This window comes from Tupaia chinensis, unplaced genomic scaffold (genome assembly GCF_000334495.1).
Source record: "Tupaia chinensis unplaced genomic scaffold, TupChi_1.0 Scaffold144171_1, whole genome shotgun sequence".
Lineage (NCBI taxonomy): Eukaryota > Metazoa > Chordata > Mammalia > Scandentia > Tupaiidae > Tupaia > Tupaia belangeri.
Genome location: NW_006204027.1, coordinates 1140759 through 1160790, shown reverse-complemented (window position 1 = coordinate 1160790; position 20032 = coordinate 1140759). Strand labels below are relative to the sequence as shown.

At 41.7% G+C, this 20032-nt stretch overlaps 1 protein-coding gene across 3 annotated transcripts in view; it reads left to right on the top strand.

The window, feature by feature from the left end:
- Positions 1–20032, top strand: part of SKAP1 (src kinase associated phosphoprotein 1) — a 318226-nt gene that overhangs the window by 274440 nt on the left and 23754 nt on the right. For 2 of the 3 annotated variants that reach the window (XM_006166116.3, XM_006166118.2), the window contains exons 10-11: positions 6673–6723; positions 18133–18233. In XM_006166116.3, coding sequence (XP_006166178.1) covers positions 6673–6723; positions 18133–18233 — 152 coding nt within the window. The remainder of the gene's footprint in view (positions 1–6672; positions 6724–18132; positions 18234–20032) is intronic. The other variant, XM_006166117.3, reaches the window with a different exon arrangement.

Below are 20032 nucleotides of genomic sequence, written 5' to 3'. Positions count from 1 at the left end.
TATCTTCGGTGAATGTGGTAAGGAGTACAGAACTAATTGTAAAACTCAGCACAGAACCCTGGCATCCCATGAGCTCTCAATGAATGCTGGCTGTTATGAATTTGGTAGTGTTTGAATAGGAAGTGTTACCTCCTTGAAGAGTTGAAGGTGGCTAGATTGCCACCCCCTCCATCCAGACTAGGCGGTCCAGTTGGACATTTCGAGCTATGTGTATTTGTGTCAAAGCAGGTGAAATTGAAAATCCTGACCAGATGGAAAGTGGAGCACACCTTCTGCTCAGGCCCATTTTTACTGCCAGGCCAGGTGCTGGGTGGAGGGACAGCCGACGGTAACATTGGATTGTGCTAACCTTGCATACCCATCAGTAGTCAAATGACTTGGGCCTCTAACATTGGTTTCATTATAACAGGTAAATGTGCTTCGTGGAGAATGTTTAGCATTACTATTTCTGCTCATCCTCCTCTCTGGGATGGGGCCTACACAAGCCCACACTGTCTTTATGGAGAAAGCCATGAAAATGAGAGCTCGCTTCTGAAGTATCATTTAGATGGAGTTCTAATAGAGAGAAAAGCATATGTACTACATATCAAGTCAATAAAAAATGTTTTTTCCTAATCAAAATAATGTATGGGTCATCAAATGAAACATACTACATCATATTAATCATGGGATAATTAGCATTTGCTACATGGCTAGCACTCCTTTCCCCATGAGGGAAAACCAGAGCTCTCATGGTTTTCAGCCAGACCACAGAAATGTTAGTCCTGGATAATACAGTTTCAAGGCTGCTATCCAGTGGGATTTCCGAACATCTATGTTGAAAGCATGGGAGTCTTTGATTTTTAGGATCCCATTTGCAGTAGATTAAACTACAGGGAACTACGGCGAAGAAAAGCTAAAGCAATATGTAGAAAATGGGAGGCTTTTCTGAGCCTCTCTCACTGTCCTTGAAGTTATTTTACAGGCCAACACAGGCCCAGTTACATGATTCAAGATCCCATAAAAGAACAATTTTTATCAGGTTTCTTTTTGTTTGAGGCCTCGAGGCTAGAATTTAGCGTGGCACCCGAGACCATTGAAGACTTGGGGCCTTGTAGCAAACACAGTGACAACAGGATCCAGCCCTGTTCTCTAGACAGATTTTTAAGAACAAACAGAAAAAGAGATGAAGCGCTCTCCCTGGGAATTTCCATGCACATTCCAAGACTGCCCACACTGCCCCAGGGGGTTATTATAGACCCAGAAACTAGATTGCTTTATAATAAAGTATATGACTTTTTTTTTTAATTTGACTCAAATGGAAGCAAGCGTTCTGCAGAATTATCCCCACACCCCCTCATACAGTTGCCCAAGATCATAGGAAGGAGGAATGGCAGTAGTAAGAGGTCTAAACAAAGAAAAAGAAGACAGCAAAACTAGAACATTTATGAAGAAAGAAAACATCAAGACCATCTTCAAGGCCTCCCTTAGCTTCCTAGCCTTTTTTCCCTCTCCCCCACACAGTGAGCCTGGCTACACTGTACTACTCGGCCAACACCAAACCCACCATCATGCTATTCGTTCTACCCCCCAACACGGCTTTTGAAATCCTACACATCCTGCTCAAATATGTCTCCTCAGTGACATCCTCTCAGATATTCAATTAGTATTAAGCTTTGTTTTAGCCCTTATTACGGCAATTTGTATTTAGGTCTTCTCTCCAGTTAGTAGGTGCTCAGTTACTATTTTTGGAATTAAATTCAGTGCATTCCAAGTGTTGCAGTTAGCATAAATTGAGTTTAATATCTTACACATCAAGACCATACCATGGAGATAGGATGCAAATATTTTGAAGGAATAATTGAGATGACTAAATATACAACAGAGAATTAATCCATTATGAACATATTGCTTGTATTTTCCATGTAGTCTGAAGAGGTGCTAGAGCATCCATGGATTTTTTTTGTATTTATTTATTTTTAAATATTTACTATAATTTATGATTTACCTATAATCATTGTACATCTTTGCAGGGTATGGTGTGCTTTTTTTTTTCTTTTCTTTTAAATTTATTTGTTTAACATTCATTCACTGAACATCATCAAAGCATACAAAATGTGATTTCCCATCCAGAATACACTATATATTGACTTAATCATACATGTTCTCGTCTACAAATAATTTTTCGTTTTTTGTTTCTTATATATATTTTTTTTATTTCCTATTTGTCACCCTCTGCCAGTTCCCACCCTCCTCCCACACTATCTCTGGTATCTACAGTTGATTTATAACATATCCGTGCATGCTATGGAGTGGTTTATTTCTACTTTTCTACAGGTTTCCTTTGCTCTTTGAGTCTTTCTGTTGCATCTGTCAGTAGCGTACCTCGGCATCTGGTTGCCTGTTGATACGGTGGCCTTTTTTAAGCTTTTGTCATTTTTGCTTTATTTGGGGAAAGTCATTTCCTCTCTGATCTAGTCATTTTTTAAATGTTACTTTCCAGTATCGGCTTAGCTGACATCAGAAGGATGTCAAAGCCTTACTTCAGAAGGGAGCCAGGTGTCATGAGAAGCTGGCTCCTCTCTGTCCCTCTGAGGTAGATTCAGTGTCCTGTTCCTCTCAGCCTCTCATTAGTGTCCCTGACATTGTGCCAAGAATGTTGATTGAAATCGACTCTCCAGATACTGATGCTCATTTGTGCTGCCCCGTGGTTCTCTTACATGTTCACACAGTTAACAGAATCTTCTTCAACTGTTTTCCCATTTGAGATGAGATATTTGGGGATCAAGTAGAGCATTTAATGTAATAAGTGGGCAGTAATCTTTAGAGGTTAATTTGTTTAAAATCTATGTAAGGTTGGGGTCCCATATGCCCTGTTAGAAGCAAGGACCATTATAATCTATTACTGTTTAAAGTTGAGCTAGCACATAAATTTTAATTCTCTCTTAAATGAAGATGTATTTCAGTAGATGTAATGTTAAAATGCCTAATAATATCCTTATAAAGATGTTCAACCAACTTTTTAGCCTAAAAGCATATGTTTCAAAACAGTTTTTTTTTTCAAGTAAAGCCTCATGTTATAAATTGATAAAAATGAGAAATTTAGGTCTGTAACCTGCCCCATTTTTTTAAGCAAAAAGAGATTTTTTTTTTTTTTGGTTGCCATATAATCAGTGGTCTTGATTTTGGAGTTTCCCAGTTGGATTTCATGGAAAATCTGGGAGCAATTGTATACTTCTCTGTTTCTATTGTGCCCTCTGAAGCTGGGAAGGTGTCAAGGAGGGTGTTTTTCATAACCAGTCGTAGAAGGCCCTTTCCTTCACTATGAAACAGTGCCCCTGCACCCACTTTGGTCTTTCCAAGGTCCCAGAGACACAGCACCCAGCCCATCAATAGCAAGGCTTAACTGGAGCCTACTTTCAGCTACCAGAGAAGGACAACATTAGATAGAACAGATGTGGGGACTGGAGCTCCCCTGTTCACATCCATCACTGTAGAGCTTAGTAATGGCAGTGAGTGATATATAAGCTCTGTGGCCAGCCTTTTTCTTTCTTTCTAGGTGACTCCAAAGGCTCGATGAAAATCAGAGTATCTGGTCTGGAATCGAACTGTATAGAATGGGTTTCTACTTTTTCCATTTTTACATCACGAATAGATTAAGTGCTGTTGCCTGAAAGGATAAAGGAATCAAGTTTTAGTTTTCATTTTTATCGTTGCAAATACATTTACATTCTCCTATTTTACAAATGCAAAGTGCAGGCAAGCCACTTTCAATAATTTATTTTAAAATCAATGCTAATGAGGTTATGTCTCGTCAGTGGCCGAGTTTTACAATAAAGTCTGATTTATTTAGAAAAGATCTTTGGTGTAGCTTCCCATCTAATGGTGGTGGGAAGGAGGCGAAGTAACAGGCACGGTGACCCTCCAACTTCGGATCCAATTTGTAATTCACAGCGGAGACCTGACCCAATTTACATTGATTAGAATTGGGAGGAAGAGACAGCTGCGCACAGACAGCAGAGGTAGAATGAACCCTCTCTGTAAAAGTGCATCGGCACAGCAAATTATTGGGCTTCGTGGTCGAGTTGTTGGAAATCAGCAGAAGAGCTACTCTCTGTCCAAATTATTGGGTATCTCTAAAACTGAGTATGAATCAACTCTTGCTCTCATGTTTTCAATCCCATAAAATTAGTCCCTCCTCAAAAAAGAAAAGTATCATAGCAGAGGAAGGAAGTGGACAAGTAATGAGAAGACAATGTGCCAAGAATGATGTTTAATGTGATTTATTTCAGTGTAATCTATTTCCTATATTTGATTTCACTCCTCCATTATCTCACGTATTTATTCTTTATGGTAGGGCTGAAGCAGCACTGCAGGTGGTCAGGAAATTGTGTGCTGCTAGACCATGTATGGGACAAGAATTGTTGAGTCAAATGCTTCTCTTCCCAAAGCATGTTGTAGGGCAAGTATGTATATGGGTGTTTATTTTAATCCTGGTAAAAGATGACTTACTTCTCCAGAGGATCAATCCCTTAATTTTTATTTTTGCAAGGAATGGTATCTTTTTTTTTTTTTTTTTTGGAGAGGTTTTCGCTATAGGGCGCGTGTGCTCGCCAGACAGAGAGAGACATAGAGACAGAAAGCGAGAAATCACCCCTCAGGGGGGATGGTCACACCGCAATCCCTTCTCCTCCATTCTCCTCTTGGGATCTTGGGCACGCACGCACACGTGCCCGGCGTGAGTTCTAAGCCACTGGGTCCGGGACACGAGCCGCGGTCAACTACGTGGGAGTCCAGCGACATAGCCATTACGCTAACTGCTGGTTCCCAGGAATGGTATCATTTTTAATGTGAAATTAATTACCTCTTCAGTGTTTTATAGTGTTCTAACATATTTTGTGCTATTTCTTCTTACCTATGGGCTCAAAGTTTACTTCTCTAAATCTAACTTAACAGAATTCATATTGCCCTATAAATTTTACATTAAAAAAGGAGGTGGAGGACCAGCAGTTAGCGTAATGGCTATGTTGCTGGACTCCATGCAGTTGACTGCGATTCGATTAGAGTCCCGGACCCAGTAACTTAAACTCATGCCGGGCGCTTGTGCGTGCGTGCCCAAGATCCCGAGAGAGAATGGAGAAGTGATCATGGCATGGCCATCCCCCTTGGGGGGTGATTTTTCGCTTTCTGTCTTTCTGTCTCTCTCTTTCTGGTGAGCGCACACACCCTATAACAGAAACCTCTAAAAAAAAATAAAAGAAAGAAAAGAAAAAAAGGGGGTAGGTCAAGAGGGGATGTCTCTAGGCCATCTCCCCAAAGGCTCTATTTGGCATAGTTATAGAAAGCAAGACAAGCAAGTGCCTGAGACCCAGAAAGAGAAAGGAAAGTGGATACAGCCAAGAGAACCTGAGTATCTAGACCTCAAAACATTGCTTATTATACTCTCTTCACCGTGCAGGTGTGTGAGTGACAGAGAGAAGAGGGTAGCGATGGCCCAACCCCATGGCTTAGTGATGAAGGGATCCTAGAGCCCAAGAGGCTGACTACAGTTTGAATCTTGACCACAGTGGCTTAAATAATAGGACAGGCACATGGACGTGCATGCCCAGTATCCCAACAGGATAGAGAAATGGAGGAGAAGTGGTTATGACCCTCTGGGGGGTGCTTCCTCCTCTCTCTGTCTCTCCTTCTGACAAGCACATACCCTCTGCCAATTTAAAAAAGAAGGAAAAAGAGAAAGAGAGAAGGATGGTGGTGAAAAGAATAGTATTTTTTCTCATTTTGCTCCATGTATTTAGTAGGTAAATAGGATTCTGGCACACATACTTTCATTATAAAGGCCCAGTTCGTATTATATTACCAGGTAGTATGAAGCCTGAGACAAAACAGGTTAATGAGGGTAAGAAACTTAGGCCAATCACGTTGTGACTTTGACTATATAAACACTTGACTGGAATTAGACACTAGCATTGACTTAGAACCCATGTGAATCTACAGCAATTAATTAAAAGACCATTCCAACTGCCCTCAGGAGCTTATACTCTAATGAACAAAGCAAGCTGAATAAAAAACAGTAAAACATAACTACAAGCCCCAAGTACCAGGAACATAAAATTATCTACGTGACCAGCCTCTGCTACAGCTGAACAAAGATAGATACATTAAGGACTAATTAATCACAGAGGGTTTAAACACCCACTTCAAATCACACACACATACACACACACACACACACACACACACACACACACACTCACACTCCCTAACATGCTTACTCTGGAGCTTAGTAACAGGATGTTTACACGGAGACAATACATTTTGAAGAGAATTCCAGAAAGTGAAAAGACATGGCGATTTGAGAAAAAAGATTAGGATCGCAGTGATAGGCACCTAAATAATTCAATGGATTGGAAGCCCCCCAAGAGCAGGGACCTTTACAGTCCTGTCTGTTGCTTGCCCACAGTTCCTAGAGCAGCAGCTTGCATGTATTAAGCACTTCAAAATGTTTATAAGTGAATGGATGGAAGGGAGGGAGGAGAGGGCCAGTTCAAAGTGAGAGATGATTTAAAGCAAAACATCATTATTAAACTTTCCTCAAAGAAGAGCGTATGATGAGCTCAAAGAGTCCCCTTCATATAAAGAACATGAGTCCATCAGTGGTTGATTACTAACACTGACCATTTATCCCCCCAGATGAAGAGCAAGATCGAGAAGAGGATGAGAGTGACACTCAACGAAAAGGAGGTATGGAGCTTTGCATGTGCACAGGCGCTGGGTACAACAGTCAGGCTTGCGACTAGAGAAAGAACCTTTCTCCCGGACTATCAACATTACTGGGCTCGCTAATTAAGAGGGTACTGGTGTATGACCCCGAAAGTCCCAAATCAGGTGACTAGATAGGGAAACACTTTAACATTAAAAACAGTCACCCATTTATTTACTTCAATTAATGTTCCCAGGACAGCTAAGAGTTATCCTGGAGAGGGTGGGAAGCCAAACCAGATATTTATTTTTTCCTATCAGTATTTCTTAAATCAGTACGGTGAAAATAGAATTGCCTCATCTCAGAGAGATCAGAGGATTGAGAATGGAAAGAATGGAAATGTCTCGTCTCTGAGAGGCCCGGAGATTGCAAGTTCAGAGGGGAATGGAAATATGTCAGATCTGAAAAGTGAACGTGGGGTGAGGAATAGAATTGCTTGGTGCTGCTGACTTCTGATGGCCTGGTTTGATTCCAGGCACATTTGGAAATGAATATGTAATAGGTTTGTTGAATACAAAATTACATCTTATTCATCCCAGACTGTTAACCATGCTTCAGGCTGTTAGGGAGCCCATCCTTCCTAAGGTCAAATGCCCCTCTGAAGCCTCCTTAAGTGGACCACGGACCTAGTCCGTCGTCATCAGTAAAGGAACACTGCACATTGCAAGGGCCAACTCAAGGACGTTCATCCTGTCAGCAGAGCCTGAATCATGACCAATTTAGATACTAGCTTTTTTTCTTAGAGTCTGAAAATTTAAGGCCAGGAGTTCTTTCTCTCTCTCCCTGCTTCCTGTCCATTTCTCTCAACTCACATTTCCCATTCTCTTCTCTCCTCCTTTCCCGTGCCTTGTTTTCCTCTTCCTTGCCCATTCAGCAGAGCTCCTTCCTGTGGTTCATTTGCTACAGAAAATGAAAACTTAGAGGGTTTAATGAAGGATCCAGCTTCAGAAAGGCCAGACTTTTCCCAGTGATAGAAAAGACAGAGAAGAAGCAGCATCAGGAGTCCTAAACCAAAGCAAGATTAATATCATGCAACTGGGACCAGGAGATGGCATAATGGTTACATCTCTGGACCCCAATGTAGTCAATCATGGTTCGAGTCCCAAACCCTGTGGCTTAAAACTCACACCAGGCACGTGTGTGTGCATGCCCGAGAGAAGAATGGACGAGAATGGATTGTGGTGTGACCATATCCCCTGGGAAGTGATTTCTTGCTTTCTTTCTCTCTGTCTCGCTCTGCCTCTCCAGTAAGCACATGCGCTCTCTCTTAAAGGAAAAAGAAATTAGCAACTGAGGCAAGAATAGGGCAGGGATGCTGGCATCATTTTGAGTACTTCATGCTAATTATTAGCACATGTAATTAAGTTCATTCTGAAACTTGTTTTCTACTGTTTTCTTGCTGTCCGAATTCGAGCAGAAAACCTGTCTGACCAACGTGTGTCCTGCTTATGTCTTTTCTCAACTAACTTCTGTCACCAGTGCAGAAAAGACACACTCCACATGGACAGCTTGAGTAGAATGACTGTAAACTTCCTATGGCCAATTGTATATTAAACTCCATTCACGAAGCATCAGGTCTCTGGCAAAGTCTAAAATCCAGTTTCAGACTCTTCCTTCATCTCATTTTCTCTTTCTGCCTCTCATAGGTTATACCTGGGAGGTGAGAGATTTATTTCTTAACTGTTCCAACAGCTATAACTTAGTAGTCAAAATTAAAAAAAAAAAAAAAGCCTTTGTTCCTCATGCTTCCTGCCTCCATAATAGGTGTTGTTAAAGTATAGTGAGCTCTAAATATGTTTCTATGGTTTACACTTCCCACCAGTTATAATGATTAGTGACTTAGTGATTAAAAAGCAAGCGGACTTTTCGCTCTCTCTGCAGAATCCGAAGCAGGAATTTTTATTATTTGTGTTTACTTATTTATTTATTGAATTTATATAGCGCCTTTTCTCCAAAGGAACTATAGAAACAGCAACAAATATGTAACATCCAAATGTCATCGCTTAGTTTTATAACTATAAAATATAGAGGTCTGGGAAAGCGTTTAAAATGCAGGGAGGCCCAGCCACAGCGGTGCAGATGATGATGTGCCACTCACTCTGCAATGGGAGCCACATGAATGATCGGAACTCAGATCTCAGGCTGACCGGGAACATGGGCACCCGTGATTCTGGCTGGCTGGAATGCTGGGGGAGGGGATCGTGGCATGGTGAGACCCTATCATAGATGCCCGTCTCTCTCTTGCCCTTGCTCTTTGTAGCACTCTCTCTCCCATGAAAGAAATAAACTTTTTTTAAAAAGGCAGGGGGGAGTTGAGTCAGCCTGTGGCTTGGTGGATAAGGCTGTTGGATCCCACATAGCTGACTGCATAGTTCGAGTCTTGGACCTGGCAGCTTAGAAAGTACTCTGGAAAAAAAAAAGAAAGAAAGAAAAAGAAAAGTACTCTGGAGATGTGTGCATGCATGCCCAAAAATCCCAAGAGGAGAATGAAGAAGATATTGAGAGTTGCTTTCTCACTGTCTTCTCTCTCTCTCTCCAGCAAGAGCATACCCTCTAGCAAATTTAAAGAAAGACCAGGCAGGGAACTCTAGGATAATGTGAATTATACATCATAGATAAGGAGTACAAGTTTGCTTAACTTAGTAGTTTTTTCTCAGATGTTGCATGCCTTTTAGAGGAAAAAAAATATTAAGTAAGTTGTCCTTTCCCTTCTGCCTTTTCTCCTGGAAGATACTATGGCTCTTTTAAAATCCGAGTACTTTTCTCCACCATCCCATGGACCCTGTTCCTTGAACACCGTGCTCTTCCCTAATGGAATTGCTAACATTTTAAGGCCCAGTTAGATCTTATCAGAAGGGGGCGAAAGGAATTCAGCTTATCCTTATTGAGTGTTAATGACCCTATAAGATATAATTTCTTTTATTTTATTCTGTTACCTAGAAAATCTATCACAGCCTTGTAGTATTGATTGCTCAATCTATAAAGAGCTCGGTTTACAGCATGACTGTTAGTAACAGGGTTATTTTAATGAGCGACTCTTCAACACCTCAGATCTTCACTCAATTTCAACCTGTCAGCCTAACGGTCTACTACTAGGGTCTTTGGTGATGAAAGATTATGTCCCTTCCTTATTATGAAAAGGGAACATTCAGGTCACCAAACACAAAACTTGCTCTCTGCTGTTTAATTAAAATTACTGACCATTGGTTGGCTATGCCATGTCAAATAAAAACCAGCTCTGGTGGAACAAATCATCCTTAGATACAACAAATCTCTGACCAAGGAACACCTTGAAACAGTTTTTTGTTGTTGTTTTGCTCTGAAATTATGGACAAAAAAGGCCAAAAAGGAGGCAGTCCTCCTTATAAGAAGAGGCGATCTTATAAGCAAATGGTTGGTTGTAAGCATTATATCTCTGAGGCCCTCTTCCCACTTTCATGCCTGTCTACAGAGTGCAATTATATGAAAGAAACAGAGTTGCCACAGAGATATTTGCAGCTTTTACCTTTGAAACCTATTTCCCAAAACCAAATATGCATTGACTAACAACCAACTGAAATTTTAGTCAATGAGATAAAAATCAGGATTTGTGAGTGTTCTCCATTTTCAAATCATGCTTATAACATTAAGGACAATGGTAATTTAAAAATTCAAGATTAGGGAGCCAGCCAAGTGATGTGGTGATTAAGGTGACTGGATTCCATGTGGCTGACTGTGTGGTTCAAGTCCTGGACGCTGGATTGAAAAACATGTTGGGCACATGTATGCACATACATGCCCATAATCCCAGAAAGGAGAATGCAGGAGAAGGGTTTGCAATGTTGTCATTGCCCCCTCCCCGGGAGGGGTTCTCTCTCACTTCCACCCCCTTCAGCAAGTGTGTGTGCCCTATAGAAAATTTTAAAAATAAATTAATTAAAAGATGGAGGGGAAACCCTCAAGATTAAAGGGTTATTAAGCGGCTGGACAGTGGCACAGCAGCCAACATGATGCTCTGCAAGGCTGACCCAGATGGAAAAGTTCCAGGTTTGCATCTGAAGACCTCTCTGGATACCCGGGGCTGTGTACCAGTAATCCAGGGATGGCTGAAGCTGGGAGTGGACTGCAGCAGCAAGATCTGTTGGGGGTGCTGTCTCACTCTCTTTTTCACTCAGTGGAAGTAATAAATAAAAATATAACTTTAAAAACAAAAAAAGGTGGGAGCAGCAGATAATGTAATGATTATATCACTGGACTCTCATGTGGTCAACTACGGTTTGAGTCCCGGACCCAGTGGCTTTGAAACACACACCAGTCACATGTGCGTGCATGCCCAAAATCCTTAGAGAATGGAGGAGGAGGGATTGCAGCATGGCCATTCCCCTGGGGGATAATTTCTTGCTTTCTGTCTCTCTGTCTCTCTCTGGTGAGTGCACACACCCTATAGCAAAATAATCTCTTTTTTTAAAAAAGGCTATAAGAAGCAGTATTGCTTGATTACCCTTCTTACTCTGGTGTCATAGTCAGTGGAGCCTGGCACTTTTTTTTCATATTTTCCTTCTGAAAGAGTTAATAAAGTGGGACCAGCAGTTAGCCTAATGGCTATGTCACTGAACTCCCACATGGTTGACTGTGGTTTGAGTCCCAGACCCAATGGCTTAAACTCACACTGGGCGCATGTGCATGCATGCCCAAGATCTCAAGAGGAGAAAGGAGGAGAAGGGATTGCGGCATGGCCATCCCCCCTGGGGGTGATTTCTCACTTTCTGTCTCTCTGTCTCTCTCTGTCTTTCTGGTGAATGCATGTACCCTATAGCAAAAAAGCTCTCAAAAGAAAAAAAAAATAGTTAATAAAGTTTAAAACAGAGCTTACTTGAATGAACTGAAAATGCCGGCCTTTTCTGGCTTAGAGAACATTTCGAGTTATTTGCAGTGGTTCACCACTTTAGTTTTTTTCCTGTCCCAGTCTCACCAACCCATGTTCTGGTAAGACTGGCTTTATCTATCTTCTCCTTTCTCCCTTTTTCATAATGTAAGTGATCATACCCAATGCCAGGCTTCACTGACAGAGTCCTCTGTTCATCGAGAAAATGTAAACAACCTGCTGACCTGCCTTCAGCCTCTTTTCCCTGGTCACAGCTCGAGTACTGGAGCTACCCAACGTCCCCCAAACAAAAGCTGCATTCTGGAAGGATCACAGATTCTGTTGTCCCTAAGGAGGAGGAAAGCCAAAAAGAGGTCTTTGTCTTTTTTTTTTTTTTAGAATTATTTTATTTAATTTTATTCATTATTATCATTATTATTACTATTATTAATTTGACCTGAGAGAAAAAAGGTAAAGTGAAAAAACAAGCCGCCAAGCCTGGGACTCAAACCATGGCCGACCATGTGGGAGTCCAGCACCTTAGCCACCATGCCACCTGTCAGCCCTGAAGTCCTCATCTTTTACCTTAGAACCTTACACATCACAGATACTAACTTTCAGGTATTGACTGTCAACAGTAGCACCAACTTGGCCTCAGTTACAGGAGAAATGACTATCACTGGTGATAAAGAACTTGGCATGAAAGGACAAATGCTTTGCAATAAATTCCTAAAAAGAGAAAAACGATACTAAAAAAAAAAAAACCAACAACAACAACAACTTGGTCTGTTGCTATTCTTCCTGTAACATTTTGTTTACTTGTATTTAGCTTCCTTTACATGGAATAAAGAGAATAAGATGCACCCTTTTTCCCCCTTAGAAAAAGTCCTTCTCAGCTCTGCTAGCAATTTAAATGCAGTGATCATACCCATTAGCTTCTCTATCATTGTAATTGTTGTTAATTGTTATAACTGTTTTAGTTATTAGTGGTGTCATTATTGCTCTAGGTCCTCTGTCTGTTTTATGCTGAATATATTAGTGCTTTGCTTTTGAATTACCAGGCTTTATTTAGTGCAGAGTTACGTTTTTTTGGAGAGACATTGAGAAATGCTGGCATTAAGCTTTATTCTTTTGTTTTTCATTCCAAATGGACAGACTGGAAAAAAAAATAATTAGATGGAATAATGTCCTCAAAATGAGAATGAGGATGTTTTGAATTAATTAAATGGTCAGAATGCTGTACCGTTTCTGATCTCAGACTGCTGCCAGTGTAGTATAAACCTAAAGGAATCTAATCCAGCCCAGAGGCAAGCTTTACTCTTGGCTCTCAATTCTTATTGCTCTAAAGAAAACAAGGTGTCCATATGCATTCACCTGTTTAGAGGAGAGTGGGGCGAGTTTAGGGAGAAGCTTGATTAACTGTGCAAACTTTGGGGTCTTCAAGCTCTTCCAGGAGCCATGCTTTAGAAAGAAAGCCTTCCTGAGCCTCACATCTTCCTCTCTTTTTTTTTTTTTTTTTTTTTTTCAGAGTTTAGGACTTTTTTTAATTTGTCCTAAAGTCATCAAAGCAAAAATCATGATAAAACATTCTGCTTTCCTTTACAATTGCCCAACGCAGAAAAAAAAAAAAAAAAAAAACTATTCATAGGAAAAAAATGGTTTTGTACATGGGATGAAACAATATAAATTCAAAACTACATCTTCCTCTTTTAATGGTCTTTAAATAACACCTCCTTGGTCCGTGTTTTATCATACAACTACAGCTTCAGAAAAGCCTTCCCGGGACCAGCAGTTAGTGTAATGGCTATGTCACTGGACTCCCACGTAGTCGACCGCGGTTCGAGTCCCAGACCCAGTGGCTTAAACTCACACCGGGCACGTGTGCGTGCGTGCCCAAGACCCCGAGAGGAGAATGGAGGAGAAGGGATTGCGGCGTGGCCATGCCCCCTGGAGGGTGATTTCTCGCTTTCTATCTCTCTGTCTGTCTGTGTCTGTCTGGCAAGGGCACGTGCCCTATAGCAAAAACCTCTCCAAAAAAAAAAAAGAAAAGCCTTCCCTGGGGGCTGGCAGGTGGTGTGGGGGTTAAGGTGCTGGACTCCCACCTGGTGGGCCATGGTTCAAGTCCTGGATCTGGTGGCTTGCTTTCTCTTTCTGTCTCTCTTTGCTCAAATCAAAGAATAATAATCAATAAATAAAATTAAGTTTTTAAAAAAAAGGAAAAGCCTTCTCTGGCCCCTCAGACTATATGATATTCCCTATTATACACAGCATCCTCAATTCCTTCTTCAAAGACATAATCGCAACCATAAATAGATAAATATTTGTGTAACTGTTTGTTCCATGGTACCTCCCCCACAACATGGTGGCCACGAGAGCAGTGGACGTGTGTGGCCCGTGGGGATTTAACAGGTGCTGTGTATATATTTATTAACTACTGAAGAATAAATTAGTAAAGTCGTGTGCATACGTACACATAAATGCAGATCGCACATATATTAAACAGTGAGTCTGCAATAGGGAATTCAGTCTTGTCCAGCTAAGGAATGACTCCTCACTGATTTCTTAATACCAGGATCCTCTCTAGATGGCAAGTCCAGCCTTTTCCCAGTTTTCAGCCCTTCATTCTCCTTCTGTTTCAGAGCTGGCTCATAATGGTTCTAGTTCTAAAGATCTCTATTCTTTACCGAGGCTAAACTGTCCCCTGGATTCCCAAACGCTTATCTTCTTATCTTCTGTTGGCCTTTAGCACCAAAGGCCTTTTCTCTTTATTTTTTCCTGGAAGGTTTGCTTCTGTTTTCCTCATAGCTCTATCTACTATGCTTTTGACATAGGTCTTTTCCCAGGTCTCATATATTCCCACTGTTAAATCACTTATTACATATATATTCAAAATTACCATCATCTTAGGAGCTATCCCATATCCAGGCACACTGAGAGGAGCACTACCCCAAAGCAACTATCCACTAGGCCAGAAAAAGCTAAGACGATCTTGTCAGTCTTCTTACTCTTAAGGAAGAAATATCAAATTATGTTTTAGGCCCAGCTGCACTAGTTCACACTGGTCAATGCTGCCCCTCGACCGGCTGAAGCTATAGAGGAGGCCTCAGTTCAGTTCTCAACCCACACTTACAAAGCCAGACATGGTGGCGTGTGCCTGTAGTTCCAGCGTCTCAGGGGGCGGAGGCAGAATTGAGACACAATAAGAACTCATCCAAACAACCAGCAAACAGAAAAAAGCAGATAATATTTTTTAAATGTATTTGTATAAAAATGGTTTTCTCTACCATATATAAAGTTGATGAAGAATATTGGTGTTGATGTGTTTTTATTCATAAATTTATTCAAAATCTTGGGAATTAATCAACTCTATTTGAACTACAAATGCAGTAATAGATACTCTGGGAAAAATACCTTCACTTTTCAGAGACTGGTATTTCTCTATTATTTCATGCACTGATATTCCCAAAAATGTATGGTTTCCCATAGTTAGCATTTTCTGTCAGTATGTTTTCCTTCCAAACATATTCCTAACTCTGTAGCAGAATGTTTTCACTGTTCTTATCCTGTTTGCTGCCCTCTATTGTCAGCTGCATATACAAACAATTTTCTGTGTAAAGAAAACATGCCTGAGTTTCTAGATGGGTGAAATTTATACTTCCGTTTGCAGAATCTGAATCTTTTTTTTTTTTTTTGAGAGAGAGATTTTTGCTATAGGGCATGTGTACTCGCCAGAGAGACACAATATGAGAACTCATGCCCTAGGGATGGCCACACTGCAATCACTTCTCCACTCTCCTCTTGGGATTTTGGGCACGCACGCACGTGTGCCCCAATGTGAGCGTCCAGCGACATAACCATTACGCCATCCACTGGTCCCACAGTATCTGAATCTGAACTAAATCGTTCTAGCCCTCCTCTGTTCTTGTGCACTTTAAGATTCCCACTCAAGTTCCTTTTCAGAGACAAATAGGGAGTTTGTTTCTTTGTGCCTTTATCGTTTGAATTGTTCGTAAGTTAGGAACAAAAAGGAAAAAAGCAAATTTACCCAGGTTTCTGTCCCTACTACCCACTTGCCCTTCCCATCATCAGTAACCAATACCGCCACTGCTCATGGGAAGGTCAAGACCAATGAAGGGAAAGGCAGAACCCTGTCAGATAGAGTCCCCCAGATCACGTGAATCTTGGTTAGAATGCAGGACTCCTGAATCCCATGGAATGAATTTCCTCTTTGGTAGTGCTTCGTTTACACCTTCATACCCAGCATTCTATGGAACGGGAAGCACCCTTGGTCTCGTGGGCATTAGCTCTCCTGCCATTCAAATCCCCAGGTCTTCTCCCACTTTGTACTCCAGTGTTTAACCTTTCCGGGTAAAGGAAGATCAATACAAATTCTTCATTGTTACGAATCGATGGCTGTCCTGTGGCATCATTGCCATCTCGTCTCGCTGAGAAGCTCAGTAAATCTCTCCAGCTGCTTCTAAAGCTTGGTCTGTCGTCTTTGGTTGCTTTCATTTTTAATGCAGATCACTTTGGTTTCTGTTCCCCTGGGGGCTTGCAGATAAATCTTGGCAGACATGTTCAGGGTCTACAAATGAGATGCTGGAAAAGAGCCAGCCCACCCAGAATTTAGTTGTAATGGATGAGACACCCCCTTGGTTCCACTTAAAGACTGGGCTATTCGTTTCAGTATTTATTGGTGATTACCTCACATAGTACCTGGGTGGGAAGTGCCCAGTTCCTATGTAACAGGGGAGGCCGAAATCTGAGCTGCTCTGTGGACACATGGGAGCTAATGCAGCTTCTCTTGTGGACAGGCTGAAGTTGGAGACTTACCCTGATCTGTCAAACTCACAGTGAAGAGAAGCCCTAGATCGTTAAGACATCCTGATCAAGAAAGTCTGGCAGGAAACCTCTGTGTGTTGCTTACTTACAAACTAAATGAAAAATTACCTGCCTGATTTCCTTTTATTAATAAATAAATACATCTATCATATTGTTGAACAGCATCCAGAGATTTTTGCTATAGGGCATGTGTACTCGCCAGAGAGACACAATATGAGAACTCATGCCCTAGGGATGGCCACACTGCAATCACTTCTCCACTCTCCTCTTGGGATTTTGGGCACGCACGCACGTGTGCCCCAATGTGAGCGTCCAGCGACATAACCATTACGCCATCCACTGGTCCCACAGTATCTGAATCTGAACTAAATCGTTCTAGCCCTCCTCTGTTCTTGTGCACTTTAAGATTCCCACTCAAGTTCCTTTTCAGAGACAAATAGGGAGTTTGTTTCTTTGTGCCTTTATCGTTTGAATTGTTCGTAAGTTAGGAACAAAAAGGAAAAAAGCAAATTTACCCAGGTTTCTGTCCCTACTACCCACTTGCCCTTCCCATCATCAGTAACCAATACCGCCACTGCTCATGGGAAGGTCAAGACCAATGAAGGGAAAGGCAGAACCCTGTCAGATAGAGTCCCCCAGATCACGTGAATCTTGGTTAGAATGCAGGACTCCTGAATCCCATGGAATGAATTTCCTCTTTGGTAGTGCTTCGTTTACACCTTCATACCCAGCATTCTATGGAACGGGAAGCACCCTTGGTCTCGTGGGCATTAGCTCTCCTGCCATTCAAATCCCCAGGTCTTCTCCCACTTTGTACTCCAGTGTTTAACCTTTCCGGGTAAAGGAAGATCAATACAAATTCTTCATTGTTACGAATCGATGGCTGTCCTGTGGCATCATTGCCATCTCGTCTCGCTGAGAAGCTCAGTAAATCTCTCCAGCTGCTTCTAAAGCTTGGTCTGTCGTCTTTGGTTGCTTTCATTTTTAATGCAGATCACTTTGGTTTCTGTTCCCCTGGGGGCTTGCAGATAAATCTTGGCAGACATGTTCAGGGTCTACAAATGAGATGCTGGAAAAGAGCCAGCCCACCCAGAATTTAGTTGTAATGGATGAGACACCCCCTTGGTTCCACTTAAAGACTGGGCTATTCGTTTCAGTATTTATTGGTGATTACCTCACATAGTACCTGGGTGGGAAGTGCCCAGTTCCTATGTAACAGGGGAGGCCGAAATCTGAGCTGCTCTGTGGACACATGGGAGCTAATGCAGCTTCTCTTGTGGACAGGCTGAAGTTGGAGACTTACCCTGATCTGTCAAACTCACAGTGAAGAGAAGCCCTAGATCGTTAAGACATCCTGATCAAGAAAGTCTGGCAGGAAACCTCTGTGTGTTGCTTACTTACAAACTAAATGAAAAATTACCTGCCTGATTTCCTTTTATTAATAAATAAATACATCTATCATATTGTTGAACAGCATCCTACTAGGGGTGATCTGTAAATATTTAATGTTAATGATCTCCTTCTCCCACAGTGCTTTGCTCACACCGAGTGTTTGTCTGTATCTTACCTCGACCTCCCTGAATCTTAGGTTTCCTAGGGGCAATATCAGAACCCCATTTTCCCTTTGCAGAAAATATGTGGGCTCTTAGGAAAAAAAAAAAAAAAAAGAGTCCTTTTAACTTTGCTTTCTTCTCTCTTTGATCAGCAGACTATGCCAGTTATTACCAGGGCCTGTGGGATTGCCATGGTGACCAGCCAGATGAACTGTCCTTCCAACGCGGTGACCTCATCCGCATTCTGAGCAAGGTAAGGACATGGAGTATAGGGCTGGATCAAAAGTCGGTTTTTTTACTCTTGATGATATAGTCACCTTGACCAAAATTATTCCATGTCATATACTTCTTTATGTGAACTACACGGCCCTCTCATGCGTAAACTCCCACTTTTTTATAATTGTTAGGGAAATTTTTCATTTAAAATCCAGAGTAACAGCTGGCCCTATGGTCTAGTGGTTAAGGGACCCAGATCCCACATGGTCAACCACTGTTCAAATCCCAGCCCCAGAGGCTTGAAGAACACACCAGACATGTGTGCCCCGAATCCTGACAGGATAGAGAAATGGAGAAGAAGGGATTGCAGTGAGACTACACCCCACTGGTGCTTTCTCTCTCTCTGTCTCTCTATTTTGCTGTCTTTCTCTATGGCAAGTGCACTGCTTCCAGATTTAGGAACCGGTTTTCAAATTTAAAAAAATACAGTAAAATAGACATAATCCTGGGCCAGCCTATGGCCTGGTGGTTAAGGCAGCTGGATTCCCACATGGCCAACCACATGGCTAGCATCCTGGACCTGGTGGCTTAAGAAACACCAGGCATGTGTGCCTAAAATCCCAAAAGGAGGGAGAAATGGAGAAGGGATTGCACTGTGACCATGCGTCATGGGGGATGCTTTCTCACTTTCTCTCTCATCTCTCTCCTGTGAGCACATGTCTGCTTTGGCACAAATTTTAAAACTATATAGACGTTGTACCAAAACTATGCTGATTAAAATTTGATCTTTTCAAGATTGTTAGTGGTTACAGTTCATCACTATGTACATAATTTATTATCATACAATACGACTGAAAATATTCCAACTAGGTAAGCTGCCTTACTTCATTTATAGATAAACATGACTGATATAATTACATATGGACAGAGGAATCAGAGCTTGTTAGCTCACTTGGTTTGAGTAAGTGCCGATAAGGCCAAGATTGTGAATCCAGTCCCACACAGGCCAGCTGACTTCATTCTCTTCCTCAGTCATAAGTTAACTCTAGCCCCAGCTAAGCATCTCACAAATAATATTACTGATCATAAAATACCTAGATTTTAGGGAACCAGCAGTTAGCGTAATGGCTATGTTGCTGGACTCCCACGTAGTCGACCGCGGTTCGCGTCCTGGACCCGGTGGCTTAAAACTCACGCCGGGCGCGTGTGCGTGCGTGCCCAAGATCCCGAGAGGAGAATGGAGGAGAAGGGATTGCGACGTGACCATCCCCCCCTGGGGGGTGATTTCTCGCTTTCTGTCTCTATGTCTCTCTCTGTCTGTCTGGCGAGCGCATGCGCCCTACAGTGAAAAATCTCTCCAAAAAAAAAAAAAAAAAAACCTAGATTTTAAAAGGAATAAAAAGGATGGATTATTGCAGAGCCATCACTGATGTGAAAAAAGATTCAGGGGATCAGCAGATGACAAAATGGTTACATCGCTGGAGTCCCACATAGTTGACCACGGTTCTAATCCTAGACACGGCAGCTTAAAACTCATGCTGGGGACGTGTATGTGTGTGCCCAAGATCCCAAGAGGAGAATGGAAGAGAAGGGATTGCGGCATGGTCATCCTCCTTCTTGGGGGGGGGGGAGTGACTTCTCACTGTCTCTCTGTCTCTCTAGCAAGCGTACACGCTCTACAGCACAAATCTCTCAACAACAAAAAAAATTAGAACTCACAGGCTATAGTTTGGAAGTTCAGTACTATCAACTTTGTAAAGAAAAACCAGACATATTTTATAACTGAGCTAAGATAATAAGTTATGTCTCTAAAATAAATTATTAAAAAGTCCCCTT